The sequence below is a fragment of the Centropristis striata genome, chromosome 7, assembly GCF_030273125.1.
Source record: "Centropristis striata isolate RG_2023a ecotype Rhode Island chromosome 7, C.striata_1.0, whole genome shotgun sequence".
Lineage (NCBI taxonomy): Eukaryota > Metazoa > Chordata > Actinopteri > Perciformes > Serranidae > Centropristis > Centropristis striata.
This window is the reverse complement of record NC_081523.1, coordinates 37,440,898-37,459,978: the sequence shown is the minus strand read 5'-3', so window position 1 is coordinate 37,459,978 and position 19,081 is coordinate 37,440,898. Positions and strand designations below refer to the sequence as shown.

Below are 19,081 nucleotides of genomic sequence, written 5' to 3'. Positions count from 1 at the left end.
CTGGCTAATTACTTTAGCTGGAAACAAAATAATACAGTGCAAAACAATACTTATTATGTATTCCAAGATCAATCTGGAGAAGGAATTACTCCAGCAAATAGGAATATTTAGATTTCTTTACACTTACTTTTATTTTGAAGTGATGTACTTCCGTTATTGTGCGTCTATAGTCTAAGTCTAGAAGTCTATGAGAAAATGGTTGCACTTATCACTTGATTTGTTACGTCAGTAAACATTTTCCTAATGAGTTTATGGTCTCAATTACTACTTTGAAGTCTTCTTCAATACAGCATGATGTTCATTTACTAGATTATAGTCCCATTTAGAGTAAAAAGCACTAAAATTCACTCTAAGGAGTCAGCTGTCTTTTTTATCTAACTAGTGCTATATGACACCTTAGGTCAACACTTTAATCCTAATATGGTCCTTTCCAAACTACGTTCAAAAATCCTTTTGTACTTTTAGTATTGTTGGGGATTGGAAGGAGCAAGTCTGGTTATAATAACAATAATAATAAAATCTAACAACAACAATATCTGAACTGTGGGAAACAGTCTCATAAAAGGCTGTTCACTGCAAAATGTCAATATTGAACTATTATTCATTTATGCTGATTATCAGGAAAGAAATAGACAGGAAGTTAAACTGTCAAAAGGTAATAAGACTGGCTAATTACTTTAGCTGGAAACACAATAATATAGTGCAAAAAATACTTATTATGTATTCCAAGATCAATCTGAAGAAGGAATTACTCCACCAAATAGGAATATCTAGATTTCTTTACACTTACTTTTATTTTGAAGTGATGTAGTTGTGCGTCTATAGTCTAAGTCTAGAAATCTATGAGAAAATGGTTGCACTTATCACTTGATTTGTTACGTCAGTAAACATTTTCCTAATGAGTTTATGGTCTCAATTACTACTTTGAAGTCTTCTTCAATACAGCATGATGTTCATTTACTAAATTATAGTAGCTGGAAACAAAATAATATATTGCAAAACAATATTTATTATGTATTCCAAGATCAATCTGGAGAAGGAATTACTCCAGCAAATAGGAATATTTAGATTTCTTGACACTTACTTTTATTTTGAAGGGATGTACTTCCGTTATTGTGCGGCTTGTAGCTGCGGAGGAGAAAGATGAGGTAGTGGAGCTCTACAATAACAAGTTAAATGTTTCTATTAATGAATTCTGTTAATGAATGGTTGAATTACAATCTAAGGTTATCTCAGGAAGTCAGCTGTTGGCAGGCGGAGAGTTACGTTGCGTCAAGTTTCAAAGCGTCCATGTTATTAAATCCCTTAATGCTCAGCCAGCTGTCAATGGGAACATTCACTTATTAAATATAGTCGCTCTCCAGACAGAATAAACTAGAGTTAATGTGGTTTCCGCTAAAACACAGCGTCCATGTCTCTAACTGAGTCAGTTTAGGTTTGACAGAGTAAACCCACAACATTACAGTCCAGTGGAGACCGGGATCAAAGATCGTCTCTGTTACTCAGGAGTCTCACTCCGCAAGAATTTGTAAACCACGAATACAGACAGGAACCATCATGTACATGGGTGATTCTCATGAAGCCAGTCTAAGTTCTGGCTGTGAAGATAATAAGGACATACTTTATTAAACTAAATATATTTCACTTTTATATGAATGAACAATATAGCCATAATGAGGCACAATTCATTGTTTTGTGCTAAAATAATATTTTCTATATTTTTAAACATATTTTTGATTCACAAATTCATTACTGTAATGCGGCAGTTCAATGGAGCTGAGCCTGAAACAGCCAACAAACAGCCAGTAATGTACATTCAGTGTGTGTAAAGTGGTAGTCAGTGTAAGGTGTACTTTAGTCCAGCTATTCTCAACCTTGGGGTCGGGACCTGTTAGAAAAATTGCATGAGGAAACCTTGAAAATTGATAATCTGTCACCGACAGAAAAAATCTGTCACCAACAGAAAAAACCTCACCATTTTTCTGCGCATTCGTTGATGGGGAAATGAAGAGCTGGAGACGTCCAAGTTTCTCAGTTTAACAAAAGTTTTATTACAATACGTCAAAAAATGTGCACTTTACAGAGATCTCCGGGTTGAAAATTAACTCATGCCCCTGAATACAAACAGACGTGTTTCAGTTCGTGAAGTCTGAACCACGACTCTCTCCCTGAACCCATTAAAATACTAACATTTGTTTACAAAACATGCTGGTCGATTTCTTCCAGGAAGTCCCGCCTTCTTGATCCGCTCATTCGCCAGTCTTCTTTCATACCGTCACACATCAGGCCACCTGGGCAATACAATCACTGCTTCCCATAACAAAGCCTTGTGGCCTGCTAACAAACTTGTTAGCACAAAAATTTTTCCTTGTTATGACTTACAGAGATTCTCACACGGGATTTTCATTCGGCCTTCTGTGGTCTCCCCTCTCCAGACACACATACACACTCACAAATGCACATACACACACAGCAAAAACTGTGCACCAATATGTCTGGATGTCATTCTTTGTGAGTTATAGAATCTTAATCAGTTTAAGCAAATGGAATATATGTAATTAAAGTAATCATAGTTTTCTACATCAATATTAACACACAAACACAATCAATGTATCAAATCATATTGTCTGACTTAATATAAATGCATAGAGATATTTACTACAGTCAAGGTTTGACCTTTGATAGTGACCTGCGTCACTCACAGAGAACAGAGACAGACCACAGAAATAAAGCATAAAACCATTTACCAATATAGAAAATAATCAATTATTTTAACAGACCCCAATTGGGGTCGCAAGATGATTTTTGGGGGTCGCCAAATCATTTTGGAAGTCAGCTCTGTCTCCACATGTGTTCATGTTTTAATGTGTTTGTCTTTTTGGTCACTTAATGTCTTTTTTTGGTCATTTTGTGTGTTATTTGGTCATTTTGTGTCTTTTTTTTGTGGTAATTTTGTGTCTTTTTTGGTCATTTTGTGTCTTTTTTGGTCATTTTGTGTCTTTTTTGATCATTTTGTGGTCAATTTGTGTCTTTTTTTGTCATTTTGTTTCCTTTTTTTGGTCATTTTGTTTCTTTTTTGGGTGATCTGAACTGTGCGTGTGAGATTTTGTTCAGTGAGTGAGGGTCGCGGACAACATGCATTTTAAATTTGGGGTCGCGACTCAAAAAGGTTGAGAACTACTGCTTTAGTCTATTACAGTAGCCTACCTGGTCGATGAGGGACTTGAAAGTCAGCAGGCTGCTGTAACTCTGAGGCCCTGTACACACTCAAACTGCCAAACACCGTATCTCCCATTACTAAACTCACTGCGGTGGTTTATGCTCAGGAAAATGAAGCATAGTGATACCTCTGTTATTTTTTACCTCTCTGAGCTCAGTTGTTGCGGAAGTGACCGGTGGCTCCTCCCACCAGGTATTTAGTGAGTGTTCAAGAGGGATGGCTTCAAAACACACATGGTGGAGGAAAAATAGGTCCACTAGTGCAGGGTTGGGCAACCTGCGGCTCTGGGGCCACATGTGGCCCTTCAGGCCGTCTGCAGTGGCTCCCTGTGACTGTGACAAAAAAATTATACCAAATTAAACTTCTTTTCTATTGTGTTTACATGTTAATTTTCATTGATGTTAGTGTAGGCCCAAAGCAATTTGTATTCCTGAATTATAAAAATGTGTTGCTTATATACAGCATTACATTTGATGTTATTTTTACATTTTAGTCAACTAAAATGTGACCATAGAGTAATAAAGTCTACGGCTCGGCATCTTAACCTCTGAATGTTGCCAACATCAAGCCTAGTTTTGAGTTTTTCCTTCAATTCCAAATCTCCTGAGTCAGGATGAAAATTGGGCACAGTAAACTCAATAGCAGCCTATTCATAATAGGAAAACATCCAACAGGAAACTGTCAGTGTGGGGAGCAGGAAACAGTAAACCATGTGTTAACTGAATGCAGGAAATATGAAACAGAAAGGAGATGACTGATCTCCTGACTTATGATGACTGAACTTCGAAAGGAAAAGACGAATATCAATCAATATCAAAGTTTTGAGTTAAAACTAAAAATGAACTCCTTGATGTCTGTTTTATCTTGTGACAAAGTTTTAGATTTCAATTTTGCTTTATTTCAGAGAAATAATTATATAAAAACCACAAAATCCAACTCAAAACCAAGCAGTAATTGCACTTATCACCGTCTGCTTTGGATATATTTATATTTGAATTAATATTTTATATTTTATATTTGAAAGGAAAATTAAGACTAAAATATAATATTACTTTATAATATTGAGACAAATCTTTGAATAGAGTTGCTAAACACTTTTAATTACATTTATAACAAAATCAGTTTGAAAATGTTTATTCACTGAAAACTAAATGTAAAAGCTGAAAGAAGACAACAACATTGTAGTTACTGCACTCTGTTTCTGCATTACTATTAGAACCTTTTACAGCAAAACCAGAGTTTTTGGGGTCAAAGGTCAAATAAATCATCATGATTTTTGAGCATAAAAATGACATCATCAATACATGTAGAAATAAGTGTCATATCGCTTTTCTACATATAACCAATTTGGCCGGCCAGTTAAAACACGTTAAAAAAACGAATAAATCAGTTTTTCTCAGTTTTACCTTTTGTGTAGTTACTGCAGTTAGACTTTGTAGGGCAGAATAGACTGTGACTAAAACAGTGGCGGTTCCACTGCCCCTGTGAAGAAGCCCTTGGCCCCTGCTGTGGCCCCTGTGTCAAATTAATAATAAAATGATACATTTATAATAATGAATGACTGAACAATTATTACCTATTTTTTGTTCAAAGAATATCTCATTGTGTGTACATTGCATGATAGTCTAATCGTGCAATAAAAGCTTGTGTATATATAAAAAACATAATTCTCACTGTGCTGCACTTTCAAAATAAAATAAAAAATTGTGCACAAAAATGAGAAATGTCATTGTCGTACAAAAATAATTGTTATTGTTAGTAAGTCTCATTGTTTAAACCAATGTTTTTGTATCTTCCAAATATACTTCAATGAGATTAAAAAAAAAAAAAAAAAAATGTGCCCCTCTCATTAAACACTGGCCCCTCCTTGCTAGGTTATAATAGTTTTGGATTTTTCATTAGTTTTAGTTTTAATTTTGTTGTGAATTTTTGTTTTCAAATTCAGTTAGTTTTAGTTAGTTTTTAGAGTGAGTTTTCTAGTTTTAGTTTAGATTTTATTTTTTTGAAAATGCTTAGTTTTAGATTAGTTTTTATTAGTTTTAGTGTTAGTTTTAGTTTTTTTTTGTAATGGGCTATATATTGGGTGTGTGATTCAAAGAGGTCATGATAAATGTTTCCTTTATTTCCTTTGGTTTATCAATTTTAGCCCCAATAAGGTTATTAACTCTTACAGTTCTGGGTGTTTTGAATTTTGGTTCTAGTGTAAACATCCCAGTCTCAGCAAACATATTTACCATGTGTTGCATGTTCAAATAGAAACACTGAATTATGAATGAAAAAAGTTGACAAAAACGAAAACTAAGGACATTTTCACTATAATTTTAGTTAGTTTTAGTTAGTTTTGTAACCGCACAATACAGTTTCAGTTAGTTATCGTTTTTGTAAAAACTCTAGTTTTTATTTTTATTTCAGTTAACGAAAATGTTTTTTCAATTGTAGTTTTCGTTATTTCGTTAGTTTTCGTTAACTATAATAACCTTGCCTCCTTGGCCCCCACAGTAAAACTGATCTAGAACCGCCACTGGACTAAAAACAAGCCAGGGGCAGAAGAAGTAATGACCGTTTAAATCCTGAAGGAGGCAGTAATGCGACACAACGATGCCAACTGACATAAAACACCGAAGAAGAAGAAGAAGAAGAACACAGGCACGAGCTTGTATCTTCATCCTGATGTTGTTTTAAAAAAAAAAAAAAAAAGCTAAAATAAAGGTTTTGAATGCTTAAATATCATCTTTGGCGTTTTTTAATATGCCCCTCTGATTAAACACTGGCCCCTGCTTGACAGTTAAAACTGGTCTAGAACCGCCACTGGAGTAAAAACAACCAGGGGCAGAAGAAGTAATGACCGTTTAAATCCTGAAGGAGGCAGTAATGCGACACAGCGATGCCAACTGACATAAAACACCGAAGAAGAAGAAGAAGAAGAAGAACACAGGCACGAGCTTGTATCTTCATCCTGATGTTGTTGAATGGGTTATTTGTGTGTTTGTAGCAGCTAACAGTGGTGATCAATATGCCGAGTGTTAGCCAGCACTCTAGTGTTTCCTGACTTGTTGAGAGACTAGACGGGGACATGTTGAGCGCCGAGTCGTTACAAGTGGCGGAGGAGGAGGTGGTGGAGTCCAGCTCCAATAAACTCGGGGACATTTACACTTTTGTGGCTAAAGGCTGCTTCCCTCAGACCATGAACCCTTTACGGAAGAAGAACCTCAAGAGATACGCACAGAAATTCATCATTGATGGTAAGAGTTGTTTAAAACTTTAATTCACACACACACTAACGGAGTGTTTCCCTGTGGAGTTCAGGGGAAGGCAACCTTTACTAACTAAAACAGCTGTTCTCAACCTTGGGGTCGGGACCCCAATTGGGGTCGCGAGATGATTTCTGGGGGTCGCCAAATCATTATGGAAGTCAGCTCTGTCTCCACTGTGTTAAAGTGTTCATGTGTTTTAGTCTTTTTGGTCACTTAATGTCTTTTTTGGTCATTTTGTTTCCTTTTTTTGGTCATTTTGTTTCTTTTTTGGCAATTTTTTTTGTCTTTTTTTGGTCAATTTGTGTCTTTTTTTGGTCATTTTGTGTCTTTTTTTGGTCATTTTGTGTCTTTTTTTGGTCAATTTGTGTCTTTTTTTGTCATTTTGTGTCTTTTTTTGGTCATTTTGTGTCTTTTTTTGGTCAATTTGTGTCTTTTTTTGGTCATTTTGTGTCTTTTCTAGTCAATTTGTGTCTTTATTTTGGTCAATTTGTGTCTTTTTTTGTCATTTTGTGTCTTTTTTTTGTCATTTTGTGTCTTTTTTTGGTCATTTTGTGTCTTTTCTGGTCATTTTGTGTCTTTTTTGCTCATTTTGTGTCTTTTTTTGCTCATTTTTGGGTCATTTTGTTTCTTTTTTGGCAATTTTTTTGTCTTTTTTTGGTCAATTTGTGTCTTTTTTTGTCGATTTGTGTCTTTTTTTGTCATTTTGTGTCTTTTTTTGGTCATTTTGTGTCTTTTTTTTGTCATTTTGTGTCTTTTGGTCATTTTGTGTCTTTTTTTGTCATTTTGTGTCTTTTTTTGTCATTTTGTGTCTTTTTTTGGTCATTTTGTGTCTTTTCTGGTCAATTTGTGTCTTTTTTTGGTCAATTTGTGTCTTTTTGTCATTTTGTGTCCTTTTTTTGGTCATTTTGTGTCTTTTCTGGTAATTTTGTGTCTTTTTTGCTCATTTTGTGTCTTTTTTTGATCATTTTTGGGTCATTTTGTTTCTTTTTTGGGTGATCTGAACTGTGTGTGTGAGATTGTGTTCAGTGAGTGGGGGTCACAGACAACATGCATGTTAAATTGGGGGTCGCGACTCAAAAAGGTTGAGAACTACTGAACTAAAGAGCCATTGTTGGGCAAAAAAAGAGAAAAATATCATATCATTTGGTCAATTTGTGTCTTTTTTTGGTCAATTTGTGTCTTTTTTTGGTCATTTTGTGTCTTTTCTAGTCAATTTGTGTCTTTGTTTTGGTCAATTTGTGTCTTTTTTTGTCATTTTGTGTCTTTTTTTTGGTCATTTTGTGTCTTTTCTGGTCATTTTGTGTCTTTTTTGCTCATTTTGTGTCTTTTTTTGCTCATTTTTGGGTCATTTTGTTTCTTTTTTGGCAATTTTTTTGTCTTTTTTTGGTCAATTTGTGTCTTTTTTTGTCGATTTGTGTCTTTTTTTGTCATTTTGTGTCTTTTTTTGTCATTTTGTGTCTTTTTTTGTCATTTTGTGTCTTTTGGTCATTTTGTGTCTTTTTTTGTCATTTTGTGTCTTTTTTTTGTCATTTTGTGTCTTTTTTTGGTCATTTTGTGTCTTTTCTGGTCAATTTGTGTCTTTTTTTGGTCAATTTGTGTCTTTTTGTCATTTTGTGTCCTTTTTTTGTCATTTTGTGTCTTTTTTTGGTCATTTTGTGTCTTTTCTGGTAATTTTGTGTCTTTTTTGCTCATTTTGTGTCTTTTTTTGATAATTTTTGGGTCATTTTGTTTCTTTTTTGGGTGATCTGAACTGTGTGTGTGAGATTGTGTTCAGTGAGTGGGGGTCACAGACAACATGCATGTTAAATTGGGGGTCGCGACTCAAAAAGGTTGAGAACTACTGAACTAAAGAGCCATTGTTGGGCAAAAAAAGAGAAAAATATCATAATGGAGCCACATACCTTATTTTGAGCCTTACTATGAAGGTGAATCAGCCTACTGAGTCTAAATGAACCGACCCATAATACTAATAGGTCATAATGTTCTGAATATACATAAGCTGAATAGCAAAATATCTTTACAGTACCATTTGAGAATGCACTATTTAAATTAGTGAGTAGGGAATGGACTGTATGAATGTAGTAATGAATGTAATCAGTGGCGGTTCTAGACCAGTTTTACTGTGGGGGCCAAGGAGGGGCCAGTGTTTAATCAGAGGGGCACAATAGCACATTAAAAAATGGCAAAGATGATATTTAAGCATTCAAAATCTTTATTTTAGCTTATTTAAACATCTCATTTAAGTATATTTGGAAGATACAAATACATTGATTTAAATAATGAGACTCACCAACAATAACAGGGTATTTTTTGTATGACAATGACATTTCTCATTTTTGTGCACAATCGCTTTTTTATTTTGAAAGTGCAGTGAAAACAAAGCAGACCAAAAAAAGACACAAAAAGTCACAAAATGACAAAAAAAAAGACACAAAATAACTGAAAACGACACAACGACAGACACAAAATGACCAAAAAAGACACAAGTGACCAAAAAAGACACAAAATGACTTACAAAGACATGAAAATGATTCAAAAATGGACAAAATAGCCCAATAAGACTCCATAGAGTTAAACTATTGTACAATGTAACATTTTGGGTTCCTTTTGTGTACAATGAGATATTGTTTGAACAAAAAAAAAGGTTAGAATTGTTCCATTGTTCATCGTTATAAATTGATCATTTTATTATTAATTTGACACAGGGGCCACAGCAGGGACCAAAGGCTTCTTCACAGGGGCAGTGGCCCCTGGAGGCCCCTGTGTAGAACCGCCACTGAATGTAATACTTGTGAATTTAATAACTTATTTGAATAATTTCTGATGATTTTTAATGACGTCTACAATGTTTCATTGTTTTTACATTATTATTGTGAAATTATTTATTTTTTTGGACCCCAGGAAGACTAGCTCGTCCCACTTTGGTGACAGCTGATGGGGATCCCTTTAATAATAAACAATAATGAGCATTTATTAGTATGATTTTGTCAGGCAGGACACAAGTGCAAATGAGAAGCTGGACACCAAAAATATCTCAGGAGATTTGGAATTGAAGGAAAAACTCAAAGTTCAGAGGTTAAGATGCCGAGCCGTAGACTTTATTACTCTATGGTCACATTTTAGTTGACTAAAATGTAAAAATAACATCAAATGTAATGCTGTATATAAGCAACACATTTCTATAATTCAGGAATACAAATTGCTTTGGGCCTACACCAACATTAATGAAAATTAACATGTAAAGAGATTACATTAAATGCTTATTTTGGAATAAAGTATGATGTGACAAGACGTATTCATGAATGTCTTTATATCAGGATACAAACCGTGTGTTAAAGCATTTCCCTCTCCATCTCCATTGAAGAGGGCAAGCTGTACTATGTGGGACCCAAAAAAGAAGAGAAGAGAGAGGTGGTGATCGAGGCGGAGAGGAAGAGGCAGATTTTTCTTGACTGCCACTTCAATGACATCGGTCATCACCTGGGCCAGAAGAAGACCGTCCACAGGATCCAGAGCAAGTACTACTGGCTGGGGATCATCAAGGACGTAGTGGACTGGGTACCTACATATAGTGTCTAGAGATTCACCAATCTGACTTTTTCAGTCCCGCTATTGATACCGATAACTGAACTTTGTCTATCTGTTGATACTGAGTACCGATCTGATCCCAGTTAGGCTGGGCGATATGGACCAAAAGTCATATCCTGGTATATTTAGGCTGAATGTCGACATACGATATACACCACTGGTCAAAAGTTTTAGAACACACCAACTTTTCCAGAATTTAATTGAAAATGATGCAGTTTAATGTCTCAGTGTACTCTGAAATTAATGCACATTTGCAACATTTAAAATTCTTCATTGAGCATGATAGTGTTTTGAAAGTAAAAAAAAGATTCAAAATCACATTTTATGTTGGACTAAAGGACTAAAAAAAGACACAAAATGACAAAAAAGACACCTAAAGACACAAAATGGAAAAAAAAAGACACAAAATGACAAAAAAAAGACACAAAATGACAAAAAAAGACACAAAATGACTTACAAAGACATGAAAAGAATTTAAAAAATGGACAAAATAGCCCAAGACTCCATAGAGTTAAGTTGTTAACCCATTTCTTGTTCCCTGAAAAAAGGCCTACTTGTATAATTCTGAAATGTACATTATTTTTCAGTTTTGGTTAAGCTTACCTTTTTTTATTTACCTCTGGCAGTTCACCACTTACCTTTGGACCCTTTCAAGCTGTTCATTTGACTTGAACTGCTTGAATTTCAATAAAAAACTGGAAAAATTGGGGTGTTCTAAAACTTTTGACCGGTAGTGTATGCAGATATTTTTATCGCAAAGTGAGAGCAAGTGTTCAAAGTCAAATATGGCATGTCACAAGTAGGGTTGACATGATACTAAAATTTTCAACTCGATACCGATACTCGGGAAAATGTTCGATACTCGATACCATTTTTGATACCGCCAGGATAAAAACAAAGACCCCAAAATTTAACAGGAATATTTTTATTAACAAGAAAAATGCAACATGTAAAAATGAACAGAACCACAGGTTAAATTTTTATAATAAAAAACAGTTGTGCAAAAAGAAACTGCAACTATGATAACAAGCTTCAGGTCTGAGGTAGTGCAAAAAATAAATAAATACAATAAACAATAACAATTAGAACAATATTTTGTATGCTGTGCACAATATTAGGCAAGCTTGATAAGTCGACTTTTCTCTGCTTCATTCTGGGACTTCAAGAGAGAAAATAACACTTTTCATCGATACTTTTGAAAACGAGTATCGTATCCGGATACAACGTTTTAGTATCGATGCTTTTGTGAGTATCGATACTTTTGAAAACCCTAGTCACAAGTAATTTTACTGAAACTGTTTAATTCAGTGAACATAAATACTGTATAACAACAGCAGTACCCTTTTTTAAAAAGAAAGTTAAAGCTCCATAAAGTGCACGTTTAAATAAAGAAATATCTTAAATAAAAATAGCCTATTAGATAAAATAGGCCAACCTTTTTCTGAAATAAATATATTTATATGAGAAAATAATAACGCACATTACAAAAGAACTAAATATGACAAACCCTAGTAAAGGCAGCAATTATATATAAAAGAAAAATTTGTTGAACTACACTACTGGTCAAAAGTTTTAGAAATTTAGACTTTTCCAGAATTTAATTGAAAATGATGCAGTTTAATGTCTCAGTGTACTCTGAAATTAATGCATATAACAAATAAACAACTGAAGTTAAAAAAATAAATCGTAGAATCAATTTAGAAAGGAAAATGTATTCTAAACTGTTGACTCATGGAGGTAGCACCTTAACAGATAGAACAGCTGAACACACTCAATGGAAATCAAATATTCTTCAGAAAGTTCTTCCCAACTCTGTTGCAGAAGTTCCCTTAAATGTGGAGCAACTTGTAGGTTGTAAGTGATCAAGAAAAGTTGGGACACCTGTAGGAATTGGTAGCAACTTAGCAACTTTCAAGGCTTGATCAACCTCCATTTTTGCAGAACTGCTTTAAGTTTTTAACCCATTCCTTGTTCCCTTTAAAAAAGGCCTTTTTGTATAATTCTGAAATGTACACTCTTTTTTAGTTTTGGTTAAGCTTACCTTTTTTTATTTACCTCTGGCAGTTCAACACTTACCTTTGTACCCTTCCTAGCTGTTCATTTGACTTGAACTGCTTGAATTTCAATAAAAAATGGAAAAATTGGGGTGTTCTAAAACTTTTGACCAGTAGTGTATATTGATATATATGCAATATGGTCTAATTCCATTTCACATTTAAAAATATGTCAATATACCTTTTATATATATATATATATATCGCCCAGCCCTAATCCCAGTGTTTAAATACTAGGCTGTATGCCTCACTGTGTGGAGGGGGCTGGGATGTGTAAGGCTGTGCTACATTGCTATGCTAACATTGTAAACAACATTGTACATTGCTAACATTGTAAAACAAACGGAACAAATACATTCACAGATTCACATTTACTGAATTGTTTCAGGATGGGCCTGCAATCCATTCTCCATACACTGACACATGATGATAATTATGTTTAACCCTTGCAATACTTGTTTGCTGTTTCAGATCAAAGTGTGTGAGACGTGTCAGCACACAGAGAGGAATAAAAACCTGGCAAGAACTGTGCGACCTATAAAAGTGGATGCACCTTGGGATATTGTTGGGATTGACATTATAGGTTTGTGCCTCCAGTTAATTTAATCAAATGACAGTTTTCATCTGTATAATAACTTTCCGCACTTTAGTCTAGACAGAATTGTCCAAAAAGTGAAAGTGAGGAGCATTTATGGGTACAAGTCAGGAACCGGCCTACTTTACTTATTTCAAGGGTGCTGAATCCAAAAAAAAATGGTTTTCTCAAGCGAAATTTTGAGTTTTTGACCTTCTCATTTGCATATCAAAATGGCGGCCAAATTGCCCATCTTGCTCAGTCGTTCGACTATTTTCCCCAAGTTTTTTTGTAAGTAGACAATCAAAGATGAGGAAATTAAGTTTCTAGATCTATAGTCTAGGGTCAGAGCAAGGATATAGTGGAGGCTCACTGTTATATACAGGTACATCTCAATGAATTAGAATATCATAGAAAAGTTTATTTATGTCAGTAATTCAAATCAAACAGTGGAAAAACACATTATATTGATCCATTACACACAGAATGAAACATGTCATGTCTTAATTTATTTAATTTCTTCTAATTATAATGATTATGGCTTACATTTAAAGAAGAACTAAAATTCAGTGTCTCAAAACATTTGAATATTACAAAAGACCAATTTTAAAAAGTAGGTTTAATATGGAAATGTTGGCCTCTGAAAAGTATGTCCAACTATATGACTCAATACTTGGTTGGGGCTGTTTGACTTGAACTACTGGAAATTGACTTTTCCATCATATTCTAATTTATTGAGATGCTCCTGTGTGTGTGTATATATATATATATATATATATATATATATATATTACATAAAAAAGGCACTGAGCCTCCACTATATCCTTGCTCTGACCCTAGACTATAGATCCAGAAACTTAATTTCCTCATCTTTGATTGCCTACTTACAAAAAAACTAAGGGGGAAATGGTCCAACGACTGTGCAAGATGGGCAATTTGGTGGCCATTTGATACAAATTAGAAGGTCAAAAACTCAAAATTTCGCTTGGGAACCATTTTTTTTGGACTCAGCACCCTTGAGATATGTAAGGTAGGCCAGTTCCCGACTTGTACCGATAAATGCTCCTCACTTCTTATAGAAGGCCTTTTTTTCTGAAATCCGTCTAGACTACTTTGAGTTCCGCCTACTTTCTCGTCTTTTCTCTTCCCAGGGCCTTTCCCAGAGACACAGCAAGGCAACACCAATGTTACAGTCCTCATTGATTACTTCAGTAAATGGCCAGAAGCTTTTCCAGTGCAGAAGAGAGATGCTGTCTCTGTTGCCAAATGTATTTCCAAAAGCATTTACAGGTAAAAACATTTCACAAAATATTAAATACTCAAAGTTTTTTTATTTGCCAGTGAATGAGACCGCTTTCATGTTCCCCAATAACAAATAATTTAGGTTTATTCATGCCACAGTTGCCTCCAAATCATAAATAGAATGTAACTATCAGGATGCTGACATTTAATTCTGATCTCTTTTGTTTTTCCCCAAAAATGACAGATTTTTTTTACCCTGAAATTGAACTAATTTCGCTCTCTGTTCGATCAGGTTTGGTGCCCCTAAAACAATAGTGTGTACACAGAATGCTGACTTCTGTGATGAGGTAAGAAGTGAGTCACAATTCATGCAGAAAAGTGCAGATCTCTGTCAGGCTTGTTCAAAAACAAGCTGTTAAAAGTTGCTCGTTGACTTGCAGACAGACCTGACAAAGCACACATTTAGACTTTTTGAACATTTGCATCATGCTGTAGTTATTTCTGCAATAATCTGTATATTCCAGTTAAATCACATTAGAAATGAAAAATATGAGGTTCTGAGATGAACACTCGCTGCATAAACCAAAGTGCCGATTCTGATTTTGGCCGATACCGATTTTTTTAATAACTCACATCATACACCTTCTATTGTTTGAATCATAATTTTATTGAAAAACAATAACACAGCAGTATTTTTCTTTAACAAATAAAGGAAATCACAATGTCTGAGGTAGTTAATAAAATATTGAACTTAAAATAAATAGCAATAATTTACAGGACAAACCAGCAGAAGAACTGCAACCATAAATAAAGACAACATACAGACAACTAGGGAGGGCATCGATTTTTGAATATTCGAATAGTCATTAAGTCATAAAAAAATCGAATAGTTCATCATATCTGGAAGGAAAAAAATGGTATTACTGATGCCTTCCACACGGAGGCAGCGTAGCATTTGATGGTACAGTGTGGCGGCTAGATGCCAAACTGTAGAAGAAGAAATAAACAGAGGAGAGGGTTTTCCACGGCGGGACAAGTTATATTAGCCTCCAGAGGGATTTAGAGACTCTGGAGGTGACGTATGGTTTTCACCGTCGCTAACTGTGCACAACGTCAGCAGCTGAAAGCAGCACGGCTAATTATGCACTGAGTCTCCCTGATCATAAACATAGTGATTGTGAATTAACCGGCATCACTAACTGTGCACAGAGTGTCTGGTGCTTGTTGTAAACAAACAGAGATCGCTAAGTGAACACCTCCTGCAGCAGCAGCACATACAGTACAGGCCAAAAGTTTGGACACACCTTGTCATTCAATGCGTTTCCTTTATTTTCATGACTATTTACATTGTAGATTCATCAAAACTATTAATGAACACATGTGGAATTATGTACTTAACAAAAAAGTGTGAAATAACTGAAAACATGTCTTATATTCTAGTAAGCAAAGGGTGGTTACTTTGAGGAATCTAAAATACAAGACATGTTTTCAGTTATTTCACACTTTTTTGTTAAGTACATAATTCCATATGTGTTCATTCATAGTTTTGATGCCTTCAGTGAGAATCTACAATGTAAATAGTCATGAAAATAAAGAAAAACGCATTGAATGAGAAGGTGTGTGTCCAAACTTTTGGCCTGTACTGTACACACTGTACTGCTACAGAGCTAACTGTAGCTAACTGCCGCTAACAGCGTCTCCAGTCGCTTTCTTGAAAAAAAGTCGCTAAGGGGGTCTGAAAAGTTGCTAAATTTAGCAACAAAGTTGGGAGCACTGCTTCTGAGCTAGATAAGATCGCTAGATAAGATCGGCCGATCGCTGATCCCGCAAAATTAAGGAAATCGGCGCACCCCTACTTACGACCATCGTGGTTAAGTGGACTCGGCGGTCAATGACAGTACAAAGCAATCAATAAATCAGGTTTATCAAAATGTACGTATCACCATAACCACGAGAGCTCCTTGAGTGTACAGTTATGCATTTGCAAAACAAATCTATAGTGATGGTATGAGAGGTTAGCTACGGACAGATGGATCAACCCACTCACACACACAGCCAAAAGCATGATCCCCTCCAGGCTAGCACCTTGGGGAGATACAATGATAAACAGAATAATTAAAGGATTAGCCAGTACTGTTGTTGCCAGTACTGTTGTTGCCAGTTCTATAAGGCAAGGCAAGTTTATTTGTATAGCACAATTCAACACAAGGTAATTCAAAGTGCTTTATATACACATTAAAAACAGCAAGACACAATTGAAAACAGTGAAAACAGTCAATTAAAACAGGGAAATAGAAATAAAAATATAAATAGGATAAAATAAGATACAGCAGGATAAAAAAAGAGATAAAATAATAAAAAGCACAAGTCAGACATTGCGTAGTTAAAAAGTAAGGGCAGTAGAGTAGAGCAGATAAGTGTTAAAGTTAAGAGTACGCTGCAGTAAACAATAGTGTTTTTAGTCCTGATATAAAGGAGCTGACCTCAGATCTGCAGGTAGTTTGTTCCACAGGTGAGGAGCAGAATAACTGAAAGCTGCCTCACCGCTTAGTTCTTGTTCTTGGGACACGCAACAAGCCAGTTCCAGATGACCTAAGGGCCCAAACTGCTTTTTTTCCAGGTGACAAGGTTGCTGTGTGACAGATGGAGCATCATGCAGAAGGTGTGTCCTCTAGATCAGCCTCAGCTGAACCCTCTCCACGACTGCACCAGTCCTTTACTGAAGGAGGCCATTGTGCAGATGGTCACAGAGAAACAGGCAGAATGGGACGACTTCCTGGACCCTGTGCTCTTTCTGTTCAGGACCTCTACCAACCCTACCACTAAGTTCAGCCCTTACTCTCTCATGTTCAACAGGAAAGCTAATTTACCAAACGAGGTAAGACTCCATTGTCGAGAGACTAAAATCGAACCGTGTGGTTTTTGCGTCTGCTCACTAATTTCACTTCCTTTCCTCTAGACTGTGTCTAGCCTGCTGAATTATGAGGACCAGGAGCAGGATATGTATTCCACAAAGGAGAAGGCCTCGACGTATATGACCATAATACAGGAGCAGCAGAACTCTGTGAAGCAGCTGGTAATAGTTTTAGCTCTAAACGTCCAATAAAGGAGTGGTGATACTAGAGCCACACCAATGTGGGATTTTTGGGACTGATACCAATTTTTTTTTTTATGTAAATGCATTGCATAGTTTGTTTTGCAGTTACAACCTACCTCTGAATGTTTTTTTGTCTGAGAAATAATAATAAGACACAAAATGACCAAAAAAGACACAAAATGACCAAAAAAGACACAAAATGACCAAAAAAAGACACAAAATGACCAGAAAAGACACAAAATGACTAAAAAAAGAAACAATATGACCAAAAAAGTCACAAATTGACCACAAAATGATCAAAAAAAGACACAAAATGACCAGAAAACACACAAAATGACCAAAAAAAAGACACAAAATGACCAAAAAAAGACACAAAATGACCAAAAAAAAGACACAAAATGACTAAAAAAAGAAACAATATGACTAAAAAAAGAAACAATATGACCAAAAAAGTCACAAATTAACCACAAAAAGACATTAAGTGACCAAAAAGACTAAAACACATTAACACATGAACACTTTAACACAGTAGAGACAGAGCTGACTTCCAAAATGATTTGGCGACCCCCAGAAATCATCTCGCGACCCCAATTGGGGTCCCGACCCCAAGGTTGAGAACAGCTGCCTTAATCATCGTAAAATTTATGGCACATATTAGTGGTTGACCAATACGGGTGTTTTAATGCCGATACCGATTATTTTGACATCAGTCTTAACCGATCCCTGATATGTGCTGCTTTCTAAAAAAAAAAAAATCCATAACAATAAACCCTAGGAAGAATGTCTTCTGTGAAAATGATTTATGTTCCCATGCTGAAAAACGGTCATTCGCTGCCTTTCTGCTGATGTTGTTAGTCCACTAGCTGTGTGTGATGTCATGGGTTGAGTCTGTCGACCAATCACAGGCTGCGTTTCTAACGTCAAACATCTCAGTAGCACCTTCTTGTTTCCTGGTATTATCCATGTGTTATTTAACAAAAACTTGACAGAAATAAGCACAAACATGCATATTCACAGGCCTAACTTGAGAAGTAATTAACATAACTGGCTGTGTGTAACATGTGGTTGATATGGAGAGAAATTATTGGTAACACTTTACAATAACCAACTAAATAATGTTTATAGATGGTTTATAAACCAATTATTAACCATTTACAAAGTGCTTTACATATTTAATCGTTAAATGTTTTCAACCAATTTCTTAGAGGTGTATGAATCATTTCAAAATCATTAACATACTTAATATGGAGTTAAAAATATTAAAATGGGTGCAACTAAAACCATTTATAAACAATTAATTATAATTTAATTGTTTGTTAATGGTAAAGTAACTATAAACTTACATTAATAGACATGTTTATAAATTAATATACATCTATTTGCCATTTATACATGATTAAGTTAGTTAAACATGAATAAATTATGTATTTACCACTCTAAATGGTCTATAAACAGTTTATAAATGATGATTAAACATTAATAAACTGTCTGTTTACTGTTTATAAATGATGGTTATTGTAAAGTGTAACCAAATTATTTTCGCTCAGGATTTTTATATATTGGAGCTAATTCTTTTTTTACACCCCTTCTTTTTTGTTCCACTTCCAGGTGATAGCCAATATGAACGCAGCCTACAAACAAGAGAAGAAGAAGAACGCCAAGCGCAGGACTCATAACATGAACTCAATGACCTTTAAAATGGCCGACCCTTTGTTTGGTGCAGAAGACTCGCCCTCCCCCAAAAAACTGAAAGACAGTTTGTATTTATCGTTTCCCGTTGAGACGGTGCTGGCCACCGAGCAGAGCAGCTCAGAGGACATGAAGACGGAGTTAGCTTATCATTTAGCCGAGACGGACGTCCACTGAGGACGCTTTACCAGGAGCTGCATGAAGCCAGATGTTGGTGGAGTGTCCTATGAAGTCACTGCAGATTGATAAAAACAACAACATTGTTTCCCATGAAAATGATGTTAACTTATTTTTTTCACTGTCATAAAATACATGTTGAAGCTTCAAGACTTTAAATAAAGGTGTCGTTTAATTTGTCTACTA

The 19,081-nt window shown here is 35.2% G+C and overlaps 2 protein-coding genes across 2 annotated transcripts in view; one reads left to right on the top strand and one right to left on the bottom strand.

The window, feature by feature from the left end:
• The window catches only part of abcb9 (ATP-binding cassette, sub-family B (MDR/TAP), member 9), a 33,827-nt gene extending 32,362 nt beyond the window's left edge, over positions 1-1,465 (bottom strand). The window contains exons 1-2 of the mRNA XM_059336424.1: positions 1,219-1,465; positions 1,085-1,128 (exon numbers count right to left, since the gene is read on the bottom strand). The gene's annotated coding sequence lies outside the window, so the exon portion shown is untranslated. The remainder of the gene's footprint in view (positions 1-1,084; positions 1,129-1,218) is intronic.
• Positions 1,466-6,140: 4,675 nt separating this feature from the next.
• zgc:113436 (uncharacterized protein LOC503528 homolog) lies at positions 6,141-19,081 on the top strand. The gene is made up of 8 exons (XM_059336432.1): positions 6,141-6,462; positions 9,839-10,032; positions 12,588-12,699; positions 13,842-13,980; positions 14,225-14,279; positions 16,553-16,810; positions 16,892-17,008; positions 18,638-19,081. Exons 1-8 carry the CDS (start codon positions 6,294-6,296, stop codon positions 18,893-18,895), a joined length of 1,302 nt encoding a protein of 433 aa, XP_059192415.1. The 5' UTR covers positions 6,141-6,293; the 3' UTR covers positions 18,896-19,081.

Bases quoted from the DNA above. Each gene is read 5' to 3' on its own strand.
- zgc:113436 (XM_059336432.1), top strand. From the start codon at position 6,294: ATGTTGAGCGCCGAGTCGTTACAAGTGGCGGAGGAGGAGGTGGTGGAG. The intron at 10,033-12,587 runs GTACCTACATAT...TTGCTGTTTCAG, and splicing joins TCAAGGACGTAGTGGACTGG to ATCAAAGTGTGTGAGACGTG. The intron at 16,811-16,891 runs GTAAGACTCCAT...CCTTTCCTCTAG, and splicing joins AAGCTAATTTACCAAACGAG to ACTGTGTCTAGCCTGCTGAA.